The sequence below is a fragment of the Idiotropiscis lumnitzeri genome, chromosome 12, assembly GCF_059441095.1.
Source record: "Idiotropiscis lumnitzeri isolate Australia: NSW breed Sydney's pygmy pipehorse chromosome 12, RoL_Ilum_1.0, whole genome shotgun sequence".
Taxonomy (NCBI): Eukaryota; Metazoa; Chordata; class Actinopteri; order Syngnathiformes; family Syngnathidae; genus Idiotropiscis; species Idiotropiscis lumnitzeri.
The window spans coordinates 21069700-21083170 of NC_142402.1; the positions used below are offsets into that span (position 1 = coordinate 21069700).

The 13471-nt window shown below is 42.1% G+C and overlaps 1 protein-coding gene and 1 long non-coding RNA gene across 2 annotated transcripts; one reads left to right on the plus strand and one right to left on the minus strand.

The window, feature by feature from the left end:
* Positions 1-1975: 1975 nt before the first annotated feature.
* Positions 1976-12512, minus strand: abhd3 (abhydrolase domain containing 3, phospholipase). Its single transcript, XM_088311977.1, has 9 exons — positions 12263-12512; positions 11253-11416; positions 9264-9446; positions 8044-8089; positions 5675-5787; positions 4554-4727; positions 4217-4265; positions 3885-4050; positions 1976-3654 (listed from the first exon to the last, which is right to left on the minus strand). Exons 1-9 carry the CDS (start codon positions 12422-12424, stop codon positions 3473-3475), a joined length of 1239 nt encoding a protein of 412 aa, XP_088168103.1. The 5' UTR covers positions 12425-12512; the 3' UTR covers positions 1976-3472.
* On the plus strand, positions 5631-8328 carry LOC148326479 (uncharacterized). The gene is made up of 2 exons (XR_015846230.1): positions 5631-5776; positions 8157-8328. It is a non-coding gene; the product is annotated as an uncharacterized LOC148326479 (long non-coding RNA).
* Positions 12513-13471: the final 959 nt, after the last annotated feature.

Below are 13471 nucleotides of genomic sequence, written 5' to 3' on the forward strand. Positions count from 1 at the left end.
CTTTCGACATGTGCAGATTGTGTTCATATCCATCTTTCAGTCAAATTGTTGTTTTAAAGACACGACATTCTAAGCACCACAAATTGTAATAATTTTCCCAGATCACTCTTTTTAGTTGATGATAAACATTACACCCCAAATTACATAATATGGCTCCACCCATATACCATTTCGTTTGACTCCAATTGCAATATGATTTTCTCTGACTATAATACAATATGAGGGTCAATTGTGTCGTCAGTGGCGTGAATCATGTTACATCGTAATTGTACTGTCGGCAGACGTGCTGCTAATACAACCAATCACCTAAGATGACCCTGCCAAGATTGTTAAACTCTTAATGTAAGCCACTCAACAGTATAATGTACATTATATGCGGCATACACACTTAGTAAGAGAGCACACGGTCAATGGATGCTCCTCTCCTCGGGCTGCGGTGTGTTTTTGGACACAAGGGAGGCCGGGGCGCTTATATGGAGGCTGCCGTTTCAATGACAAAGTCTCATATGAGCGCACATCAACCTAAAGGCCTTGTGTGATGTAACGCTGGGCTATTTTCAGGCTCTTGCTGCAGTCCACATAAGGAGGACGAAGAGAGGGCACGCTCGCTCCTCATTATTGCTCTTTGGGAAAACGCCGGCAAACATTTCTTTTTAATGACTCATGAAGAGGTCTGAGGCTTCAATCACATTTGTCCTCCTGTTTCAAGGAGTTATCCGGAACTTGGTGGGGAAATGAACCATCATTTCATTTAAATGGACATTACATATTATATATATATATATATATATATATATATATATATATATTAGTGCTGTCAAAATTATCGTGTTAACGCTTGAGATTATTAAAAAAATAACGCCGTTAATGCAGTATATTTACTTCCGGTGGGGGCTGACCTTTGACCTCTGTTCACGCGGTGCAGACAAACCTCGAGGAGAATCCCTGACGCAAAGATGGACAAAGACGGGTGGAAAGTTTTACTTTAAAATTTTGCTCGATGGCTCGTTGGACAAATCTACCGTAGTTTGCTCACTGTGTAAATCTGAATTTAAATATCAGAACTACGCTGAGGCTTGCGCTGACCATTTTGTGGAGATTGCAAACAAATGGGAAATGAAGGAGAAGTTAAGCACTCTTTGCACTGCTCGTGCCCGTAACTTGGTTGCAGCCGCGAGACTGTTCCCATTTCAACACCTGCCCTGCAACGAACTGTGAAAGTTTGCCTGAACGACAGCGGATTGTTTTGGCCAAGTGTCGCAAAATTGTCGGGCACTTCAAGCACAGTCCATCAAAAGCCGAGGAGTAAAACGAACAGCAAATTGCGCACGAACATAAGCAAGAATCGCTGGCGCAGGACGTTCCAACAAGATGCAAACAAGTCCAAATTGTAAAAGCTAGAAGAACTACTTGAACCCTGCAAGTAAGTTCTTTCCTTTTTGTTTCCTTTTCCGCCGCGTGCGTCCGTGTCATGCGTACCATTTTTTTCTTTTTGTCTCATTATTACTTTGACGACTTGAGTTTGTGTGTGTGCATGTTTGCTCAACTAAGCTTCGTGTGTGCGGACAAAAACAGGAAAGTGGTGAATTATATATATATATATATATATTTTAGGATTCCCTTCTTAACCAGCTTTTTTTAAAAAAAAATTTTAATATGGGGAAAACATCAGACACTTTCATTCTATTTAGTGTTAGGGGAGTGTAGATAATTGTTCTTTTTTTTTTTTAATGATTGGACAAAAATGAAAGGGATGGGCAATCTTAATGACATATTTTCTTTTGGCCCTCAAGCAATGTTAATCAACTTTATACAGCCGTGATTACAACTCCTATACATAATTATCAAACCAATGTAGAAAAAATGTTTCTCCTGGAGAAAAAGGGGAAGGTGTCATCATGCAGGCCTTTAATGTCGACCTGGAGTCAATAAGAACGAGTGACATATGAGGACTGTCTTGACAGAGAAAGGCAGACAAATTGATGGAGACTCTGGAAGTGTTTATTAAACCGCGCGTATTAAACTCATTGTCGATGATGTGCATATACAAATCAGACACTTTTGTTTTCAAATCTTATTGCTGCACGTTTTCTTGGGAAGGAAAAATGAAATTACAAAAGCACCGGGCATTTTATGGAGTGTTGTCATGCATTCCTTGATGAAAGCACAGATGACGTGGGAGAATTTGAGTTGCACTGACCAAAAAAGAAAGAACGACGCATAACTTCAGATGAAACCAGCAAAGAGTATTTCAGCTAGCATCTTAAGGACTTTTTGTCACGGATTCCTTCATGAAAATAGACGTCACATCTTCAGTGATGTTCGGTTTCAGTTTCATTGACCAAAATAAATCACTAATTTCACCTTTATTTATATTTAAGCGTGGCAAAAAAATAAAACCAGCATATTATATTAAAAAGATTTTTATCATATCTGATCGACTGACAACCAATTCAGGGTGTGACTCCGCCTACTACCCGAAGATGGCTAGGAAAGGCTCCAGCACACCCGCGACCATCGTGACGACAAAGCGGTATCGATAATGGATGGATGTTACGAAACCCGATTGGAATGGGAAAATCGGTTTTGATTTGATGAATGGAATCTCATCGTTACGTTGTAAAATCGTTGAATCGCATCACACCCCATTTATTCAGCTGCGAATCAAATTGTCGTTTATTTTTATAAATTGGTTTGACATTGCTGATGATTTGTTGCTTCGTTTGGGCTTTGGAGAGCTTTTACTTGTTGTTGCATATTAATAAACTTGACAAAAACAACCAGACCATATTGAATTGAATCATAATTCCACTGAATCAAATCAACATTTTATATTTTTATATATATATATATGAATAAAAATGGAAACTTAAAAATGAATATATTTCTCTATTTCTTTTAAAGTGACAATAGTTTTTTTTTTTTTTACAGTGGCACAACAAAATACATTAAAATTTGCATAAACATATCAAAGAACACATTCGATGAATTTGTGCAAAGTTGCCGACATTTCTTCGAAATTGAGTTAAGCTTTGTGTTGTCAGTAATAATTAAAGCAATCTCGTGCTTTTTGCTTTAGCTTTGAAAAAAAAAAAAAATCCCTAAAAAGTCAAAGTAGTCCCTTCAAATGAAAGCGGTGACTTTAAAATAATCCACAGAGACAAAAAGAAAACCAAATCCCTGAGGGCGAACATCCTACTGATGAATGTGAAAAGGACGTATTGTCATGTTTAACATTGTTCGAAAAGATTATTTTCAATGTCACAATCAATGAATTCGAGGAGGAATAAATAAATCAAATACCTGCAGCCAATAGGACGTGCCCTTCAAATCAGAGCAATTATTTTTTTGGGGGGGCGGGAGAAAGAGATGGCTGGACGAGGACTATAAAAGCGGGTCAATGAAAGGATGGAAACGGAATGGAAGGACGGACGTCATGCGGCGAGGACGAGAAAAGGACGGCGTGGCGGTCTCAGGAAAGGTCTTTGAGTCGGCCGCCTTGCTCGATGACGGCGCGGGCAAACTGGCGGAAGACGCGGTCCATGTAGGTGCTCCGTCTTGGCCACAGGCCCTCCAGGAAGCCAATATGGCCGCCGTGGCAGGTAATGAGCATAGCCAAGTTGGGGTTCTGCTTCACCGTCTCTACGGGGATGGCTGACAAAACACAACAACCACAAAAACAATCGCTTTTTTTATGCATTTTGGTGCCACGCTTAAGGAACAATAAATTCAGGTCCATAACTGAGTGAAGGAATAAAAACGTGAATATATTGATTAAATTACACATTAGTTACTTCATTCAAATAAAACTAATTTCTTTGGTACAAATTTCAATATGTAATCACATTTTTATTTTTATTTTTTTAATATTTCCTCCCTCTTACCGTGAGACGGGGAAAAGACATCGTCTGCAGCATTGAGGCACAACATGGGCACCTGCACGGACTTGAGCCTGTGGACGGGACTGGCGTCGTGGTAGTAGTCGTCGTTGGTGGCGTAGCCGAACATGATGGACGTGAACCTCTCGTCGAACTCTCGGATGGTCCTGGCCTGAAACGGGAACGGGCTCACTGAGCCGTTTTCGCCGCAAAATGCCAAGAAAATCTCGCATTTCTTTGACTTTGCCACTACGCGGAAAAATAAGAACGAATCAACTAACGTCGTTCTTTCCAGGCACTGTGAAAGTGGCGAAAGCGGAGTGACGAAGACCACCTACCTTCATAACGTGGTCGATGTCGTAACACTTTTCAAGCACTGGTCTGTGTCTGGCGGGCAAATAGACGTGAAAAATGTTTCATGTCTGACATTATTGTAAAATAAAATCTTCATATATGACATTATTCATATAAGATACATTCATTTATGAAATTCATCATCATCAATTAATTTATAATATTATTCAAGAAATTTATTGTTTATATCGTAGCAATTCCTACAAATTTGAAGAAACATGAAAAGCAAAAAAAAATGTTTTAAAAATGCAATTTAATCTCCAGACAGCGTTGGCAGCAAGCTAGCGAGCGCGCTGATCCCGCTTTGGCCCGCCGGCTGACCTGTGCACCGAGGCTTGCAGGCAGCTGGTGAGGTAGGAGTTGAAGAGGAAGCGGTCCAGCGGCTTTTCCAGCGACGCCGTGCACTCAAATACGTCCCAGCCGGCCGAGAACACCACCACCCCTCTCAAGCACGTCTCCTGGCCTTTGCGTCCCAAGTAGTTAGCCAGCATCATCCTGGAGGGACAACATTTAAATCAAAAAAATTACGCCAAGTCAATAGAAATTAAACAAATACACTGAACCTCCCGTGCATCGGGGTGGCTACATTCCGGGCAAAACCATTCCACGAAAAAATTTCAGGGGAACACAAATCCAAGTGAGTTCAGACTGTGAAAATATTCAGCCTTCAAAGAAGCACAAACATTTGTCGGCAAGCTTCTCTGGCGACTTTTTACATTAGCCATTAGCTACATGCTATATAGGTTAGCATCTGCTAGGTAAAAAGAATTTGCGTAACTTGTGTGTGTGTGTGGAAAATAAAAATCTCGTGTGTACCACACAAGGTTATCGATAATGAATACTAACGAAATGGCTAAAACTAGAATTTCCCCCCAAAAAATCTTGTTTATGAAATAAAACAGAAAATGATTTTAAAAGAAGGAAAATGAACTGAAATTGCATTTGACAGTTACAGTATGCAACAAACTAAAACTAACTCTAAAACGAATTATAGCAAAATTGTCCATTTTGTCTTTGTCCATTAAAATTAAATCAACATTTTTAAAATGCATTTCATTTCGTATTGCTGTACATCTATAGCTATCTTATTAATTATCTTAAAAAAAAAAAATCCAAACCCTAAAATTAACAAACTAAAACAAAGTATTTTTGAAAAAAAAAGAACAAAATAAAACGAATTACATTTTCCCCAAAAAACAATTTTCCGAACATAAAAAGAAACTCTAATGACAAATCTCAAACTATTACTAGCCTGTCCACACAGAAGAGAACAAAAATCTCGGACTTTGCCAACGTGGATGACGAGCTGGACAAAATGAATAAACGTGAGCACTGGATTTTTCTTCCGTGGAGGTATTAATGTTAATCCCCTCCCCATCCGATGGGCGCTTTCAGTCGCGTTTGTCATATTAGTCAGCGAAGGGAGCGAGTGGCTTCATTACCCGCCCATGGACACTCCCGCCGCCATGATAGGCGCCGTTTGGTAGCTCGTGTGGATGTGCTCGATGACGGCTTCCAGGTCCTCCGTATTGGCCGCGCAGTAGGTCCGAGGCGTCTAGGACAAAATCGGCAATTATTACCCTCTTTTGTACAAGAACATGACTAGATTAGGATATTTATTTGTTTGTAATGCTTTTATGTTCCTTTAGTATTCGTTTCTGCCAGTGTTCACTCAGAAATTCTATGTCATTTTTGGGAGTTTTTGAGTAAAGTTTACGAATTTAATTAAAAAAAAAAGTCTTTTGACAGGTTGAGGCAGAATTTTTTTTTTTTTTTTTACACATAGCACTTTTCACCCACAAGGGAACTCAACGTCATTGAGGGTCGAACATTACAATATTTGGCTTGACCGTTTGGATTCATTTGGGAAAAATCAATAAAATCCTCATGAATTAGCGTGACCGCGCGAAAAGGAATATGCGTATAGCTCGCACCGTTTTTCCGTCTTCCCATAATGGCCATGAGTTTATCATAAATACAACGTGAGTTCGATTCCAATGGCAGCAGCGTCGATGTCGGGGCTCGTCTCTTTGTGTTTCGCTTAGTCAGACATTCATTCATTCCCTCGCGTGGGCAGGACGCCCGTTTGTGCCATTTCTCCTGACGCTGCAGACTCGCCAGGTTCTCAGGGCCCGTCATTAAAATTCAAGTGGAAACTCAGGCTCACCGCTAAATTTGGGTTGACTTGTGGGAGGTGAAAAAGGCACAACTGGCGATGTTGCCTTGGTACGCACGCTCTTCAAATATTGTAAAAGGCTCCCATTTTTTCGGAGGGGGGGGGGGGCGTAATTCAATTATTTGAGTTGCTAAACGCAGTTGTTGACATTAAAGAGTTAAATGCTGAGCTCATCTGAACTCTGTTGCTAGGCAAAATAGCTGCGCCTACCGAGGCACTGAAACAGAATGGCTGTCTCGGAAAAACAACATCCAACAAAGATCAGATCGGAACATTTAGGGAGTCACTCTCTGAAATAAAAATACTGTCCTGAGAATTGGAGCTGCAGACTTCCTGGAGAGAACTGAGCAAATCAAACAAAAAAAAGTTTACTTGCACGAGATTCAGATTAAAAAAAAAAAAGCTTTGTCATTTGCAAGGCTCATCTCGCTAGAAAACTTTCTTCTGATTATTTGGGTGAACTTGTCTCGAACGATTTTTGTTTTTTTTACACTCAACATGAAAGCATTGTTTTAGTGTTTTAGCTTTAAGTTTTCTGTTTTTACGTGTGATTTACAGCACTTTGTATGCAGCTGTACTCTATAAATAAAGTTGAGATTAGTTGTCCGTCAACGTACGAGCCCCGGAATTGCCTAATTTGAACCAAAATGGCCGACATCGATGTTTAGTTTCTGGCACGGCTTCTTGAGTCCTGTTGCTCCCTAAATTCCGTGTTGCCGAGTGAAACGGGTTAATTGTTTCTGTCGTTAATTGTATCGCAAACGCTTCCAAGGCCTTGAAAGAGGCGGCGAGGTCATTCTCAAAGCCGGGCCCGTTTTAAAAATGCACAATGGCGCTCATAGCAGCACAAGAGCGTAGAAATGCTAAATCATGCGCGCAGAACGTGGCACAATTACCAATTGAAATGAGGGACAAAGACCCCCACTGTGGCCGATTGACACAATGCCAACGTTCCACATAATCGAATGGCGTAAACTTCGTGAACCGCCGCTTCAGCGTGACTTTTCAAGCCGTACAGTCTGGTCATCGCTCGTACAGCCGAAAAGAACAGTGCTCAGTGCTTAACAGATATATTTCAGTAGGGTTGCCATGGGAACATAACGTCACTCGAAGGGGGGAGGGAAACCCTTAGCCACCTCGTAGCTCAGTCCCTGGAGCATAAAAAAAAAAAAAAGTTATAATGCTTGCTAGTCTTGGCAACATTGTCTCTTGACCTCCTTCAACTGTGTGTCATGTGACTACTTTTTCTGGTGTGTCATCTCACTTTAGTAAGCAAAACTGTAGCTACCACTAATGCTAATGCTAATGCTAGTTCAAAAACGTGAAAAGAGACAGGTCGAGTAAAAACCTTAAAATTGCGGACCCCACAAACTTATTTATTCACTTCTGTGTAATAAAACTCAGAGAGAAATAAAACGAGTCACCTTTGGAGAACAAATCAACATTTGGAGTGCAGTCATGCTAATTAGCAGTAGCCACCAGGTTACACTTTGTCTCGTTGCCACGACCAATCTGTTGGTGGGCTCACCGAGCTGAAATCTCGCGAGATGTGCGAACACGATGATGGTTTGAACTTTGACATTTTTTTTTTTTTTTCCAAGCCATGCAAATTGCGAACCAGTTTTCGATTCTTACCAGCAACGTTTCCCCGGACACGCCTCTGTTGTTAAAAACCACGGCTCTGAAACATACAAAACACACACAGGTACAGATGAAAATTCACCAATTGTTTTTTGTCTTCAATACAGAAACAATGATCGATCGAAGAGGGAAGGCTGCGCCGCTGTGGGAGTATTTACGGCCAACTTGAATCACGGCCAAACAAAACGGCTGCGTTCATTCACTTGAACTCGGACTCGATTCTCGACATGCAGTGGGCCCTCTTTGCTTTTGTTTCCATAAACAAAATCATGAACATTTTGTCGGAATGTTCCTTGTTTGCTTGAATGGTGCACATGCAGCCTCAGCATCGTCCCGAGCTAGTCATCTATTATGTGAAGGACCTGCGGAAAAGTAACTCGGCAGCAGGGGTGGGGCTTGTAGACAAGAGCAAAGAGGTGGGGGTCATATGGGGGGAGCGGGAGGGTGGAGGGCTTTTAAAAAACAAAACAAAAAAAACATACTGCAGCAAGCACTCTGAAGCTGCTGCGGGCTTAGCTGCACAGCTTGTGGCAGGATAAGCTGCAAGTCATTAAGCGAAACACACACACACACACACACACACACAGGCGTGAGGGGTGCGAGATGCTGAGTTCACCAAGCGTCCCAAATGTGGCAAAATCGGCTCTTAACAGCGCTGCGTGATTTGTGCCTGTCGCCCAAAATGACCCGAGGCTGTTCCACACAGAGACTCTGCCAAATAACGGCAACGGAGGCGCCTGCAAAAAAAGCGGCCTTGGAGCAGCGAAAAATTCTGTTATGTCTCTGATGTGGCACTTTTGCAGACTATCGGTGTGAAAAAGGCTACTCGTAATAGAAACAGACTTTGCTGGTTTTCGTGTGAAATGCAAAAGTGCCTTAATGGCCGCAATTTTGTGGGACCTCTTTGCTTTGTTATGTGTGAAAGTCAAAGGAGGATTAGTGGCATCCTAATCTTCTTTCACAACTCAGGTCTGTCTATTTTGCTGCATCTCTGTGTAAAAGAGACAAGGGATTTATGCTTATTTGAATGATTTTTTGTCTCTCACTATATCTGTTGTGGCTCTGATGTGGCACTTTTGCAGCGACTGAAAGATTAATTCCGGTGTACTGTGGACAGAACATCCGCATCGTAAATAAGTCAAATGAAGCCGAGCGTGCCTCCTTTTCTCCATGAAGTGCACTTCCCTCTTGCAAATGAGGCCGAGACCACCCACCTGTAGCCCAGATCCCGGCTCTGCTCGACCATGTGCAGGATGTACGACTCTCGACTGGTGCCGGTTAGCCCCGGGAGGAGGAGGACGGTGGGTCTGGAGGCGGGGTCGGGATGAGCGAGGCTGTCATCGTTGTCGAACCAATCCAAGCAGATCTGGCCTCCGTCTGCCGCCCGTACAAGCTCACTGCGGAGTCAGACGGCACAGCAGTCAGCACGGAGCAACTTGAAGGCCGCTGCCCTTTACCTTGCTCGTCTTGTGCTTCCTACACGCAGCTCGTTGTAACACAAGCGTTGGAATACGGTCCGCGGGGCTTTTGCTGTCATGGTGGCACAAGAGGCTGCCAAAATGCGGCTTAACTCATTCACTGCCATTGACGGATATAGACGCCAAAAAGTTCATTCATTTTAACTGGCCTGGCAATGATAATAGGAAAGTAATACGGTCCAGCCCCGCCTACTCTGCAATTTTTGGATGTTTTTTACGACCGATTTTCTCCCCGTTTTTCATAGAAAACATATATTGAATGTTCATCAGCATTTTTTTTGTATCTAAAAAAAATTCTCTCCAAAAATGGAACCATTTCATTTTTGCGTGGATTTTTGCTATTTTCTCGGTCCCTACTGTAATTGGTGATACCTTGCTTGCAATAAATACCCCCCCAAAAAAATCGTTTTTCGTCATTTTTGGTATGACAGTAATTATGACCTGCCAGGAGTTCGCGAGGAAAATGATGAAGGCCCCATCTTGTACCTCGGATTTGAATTTTAAGGGAAAAAAAAACTGCGCCTGAGGAAAAACAACCAATCAGTCAGACAGCATGACTGACTGTTACAAAACCCACCAGGTCATTGTGTGGCCTTCCGCAATGCCACAACAAGGTCCTGGTCCACATTCTTGCTGTCAAGTCAGACTTCTTAAATAAAAAATGCGTGCACATTCACGACCAACAACAAGGCGCTCGAAAGCAGCCATGCTAGCCCAAAACCTCAGTCCACACGCATTGTGAAGAAAAACAAAAAAAAAGCATACTATGTTTCCTTTCGATTGTGTTTGGTCTCTAAAAGTACTTGTGGTGTAGAGGAAGCGATTACTCGGGCTGCCAAATGGAGGAATTGGATGAGGAAGCAGAACCTTGGCTGACAGCTGGCTCATTTCCCCAGCGATCATGCAGTCACTGGTGTGCTTTGTTAAATAGAAAAGCGGGACGGAAAGCACTGCGCTAGCGGATCCTGCTAGGCTCCATCAATTCCCACTCGGGTCCACCTCGGCCCGAGTACATTACACCTTTAGCACAGGGAGCATGAAATTACAGAAGCTCCGTGATATATGCGCCTGCAGGCCAGAGGGAGGGCGCTTTGCTCATCCCCGCCGTTGTGTCACCTGCTCCGCCAAAGACGGAACACTTTGGTCACCCTCTTTGTCCTCGGGTTAACGCTTAGCAACTTCATTAATTTGATGGGGGGGGGGTCTGGGTCATTCTGAGACATAACTCCAGCAAATGTCATTTTTGATTACAGCACTCGGATGGAAACAATGTACATTGCCACCGCAAATGTCCTCGGAATATCACCAGGGATGAAAGCAAGAGGACAATTTGGAGATAAGTCATTTAAAAAAAAAAAAACTTTTAGATGAAGCTCACCAATCGGCGCTATGTTTCATTTATTCAAATTGTTATGGCATTATGAATTTATGACGGTACATTTCGGTACATGTCATAATTAGAATTACAAGCATTTTTATTTTTTGCCAATTTGAGGAAGCAAGGCATCTTTTGTTTTCTCCCTACAAAGGGAAATGTTTTTGCACATTGCCAAAGTGCGGGCACAAACTGCCTCTTTTGTCCTCTGAGCTTTTGCAGTGTTGCTTAAGAACAGCCTGCAGATTAGTTGCGAAACAGAGAATAAAGGCCGGCAGTGTAAGACAACTTGACGCAGTTGAGTCGTAACATAAAAATCTTTTGTTTCTCGACGCTGGCTTAAGACTCACTTCCTGTAGGCCACTCCGGGCTTGGCCGTGACAAACGGTCTGAGCAGCGTCTGGATGCGGCTCTCCCAGCACCAAAAGGTGGGGTAGTAGGTCTCCGACACGATGGGGCATTGCTCGCGCAGGAACTGGTAGAACTTCTTGCCTCCTGAAATCAGCTGCGGCTTCTGGAAAAGCACAAATAAATAGTACACGTTAAAAACAGTGCAGCAAAATGGACTATTCCTATATTCATTACCAGCTAGTGGTATAAATAAACCAGTGCTAAATCCAAAAATTTTATTAATATAGTATTTTTACAATTATATAACACAATATAATTTTAAAAAGCTTTACAGTCGACCATATATATATATATGTGTGTGTACACAGCATTTTTCAATAATTTACAGAATGCATACATAGGTATACATACATACGTACATATGATATGGATACATATATTACATATAATTATAATACTGTTCGTTTTTCGTGATGGTGATACTTGGAGAGCTCAGTATTTTTAAGGGTTATTTAGTGTACAGAGTTTGTGAACCACTGCTGTAATTATATAATAATAATTAAAATAATTATTATTGTTATAGTATAATTATTATTAATATCTAATGATAATAATGATCATCATGATATTATTACTATTCTGACGTTTAACTAAGAGGTAGGGGGCGCACTCGAGCACACTGTACAGTATTGAGCTATCCGGTGAACTGTAACTGCCTTGACGTTTATTGCGATGACTGTGCGTGCGCGTGTGAGTATGTATTTATGTGTGTGTTTTGTGTGCGCGCGCATTAACCACGTGGTCGTACATGTCATGTATTTTAGAAACGGACTCACCAAATTAATGTCTGCAATAATGGCGCAAATATGCAGAGGCTCGCGTTTTACCGGCAGACAGCTCGTCGGGCAACACGGCGATGCTGTTGCACGCCGGTGCAACCAAACGCCACCTTCACGTGGGGAATATCCGAGAAAAAAAATGCTGGGAATGGGGCACGGCACGGCTTTACCTTGGCCACCGAGATGAGGTAGTAGCAAGTGTACGCCGCGCTGAAGCCGAGCACCAGAGACAGTCCCACTCCCGAGCCCAGCAGACCAACTTTCACTTGGTTTTCCAGATAATGAGACAAGTCCCGCGTCAAAACGTCCAAATTCAGCTGCGGCGAGATCATGGCAAGGCGCCTCGATTTTAGGAACTCTGGGCTGCGAGGACAGCGGCCGGCTCGCCTGTCAGACACAATCTATGCGCGCGCGCGTGCGTGTTTGTGTGTGTGTGTGTGTGTGAGAGAGAGTGTGTGTGCGCTGCCTGCACTGAAGGAGACAGTCAAGGGGACCTGGTGAGGGCAATGAGTGCCGGGTGCATGTACAAAACTCTCCGGACGGTGGCGCTGTTTGGCTGGTTACCGTCGACCCCTCGATGCCCTTGCAGAGCTGAGTGCATCAGAGGGGACTCCTCTGCAGTCTTGCATTCATTTTCTTTCGCACGGCCTCATTTGGGGGACAGCTAAGCAATGATTCTTTTGGAGTTTTTATTGTTGTTAGTTTTTATTTTATTTTGACGTTTGATTTCTTTTATGTTTTAAATTCCAGTTAGTTTGAATTCGTTTTTAAAGTACGTTTATTAGTTTTAATTAGTTTTTTTTTTTTTTTATGATTCTTTTTGGATTAGTTTGCATTAGTTTTAGTATTAGTTTTTTATATCAACCATCTCACTGGTTATCTACTTTTAAACAGGCCCTACGTAGTAAAAGGTCCATCTGTACAATATAAACAGAGCAATATAAGTCAATAAATATCATTTTGAAAAAGCATATCTGAATTCAGTATTGCTAACGATTGGCATTACCTGTCTGTCGGCCATCTTCAAATGGTGAGTCGTTTTACTTTATTTTAGTTTGTAACGCTATGATACAATGTTAAAATACGACTGAAAACACAAAAGCTTGCATGTAACTTTATTTGTTGCTAAATGACTGAAACGGAATAAGACGTCATATGTGTTAGATATAAACCCCCTCAAGGGGGGCAAGCGTTGGAACCAACACTTTGACCAAGGGCTACAAGATGTGATCATGAACAAATCTGTGTGATCTATTGACACCGTTGGTGAAACTGGAATAACCCGTTTAGGTTGCATCCCATCAACAAAGGTTCACAATGAACATTTGCACTTGAGATTCTTGTCAGTCAACATTCGAATAGAATCAAGATTCCCAAAT

Bases quoted from the DNA above. Each gene is read 5' to 3' on its own strand.
- abhd3 (XM_088311977.1), bottom strand. From the start codon at position 12,424: ATGATCTCGCCGCAGCTGAATTTGGACGTTTTGACGCGGGACTTGTCT. The intron at 11,417-12,262 runs GTAAAGCCGTGC...GTGCTTTTCCAG, and splicing joins ACCTCATCTCGGTGGCCAAG to AAGCCGCAGCTGATTTCAGG. The intron at 3,655-3,884 runs GTAAGAGGGAGG...GTGTTTTGTCAG, and splicing joins TGTCTTTTCCCCGTCTCACG to CCATCCCCGTAGAGACGGTG.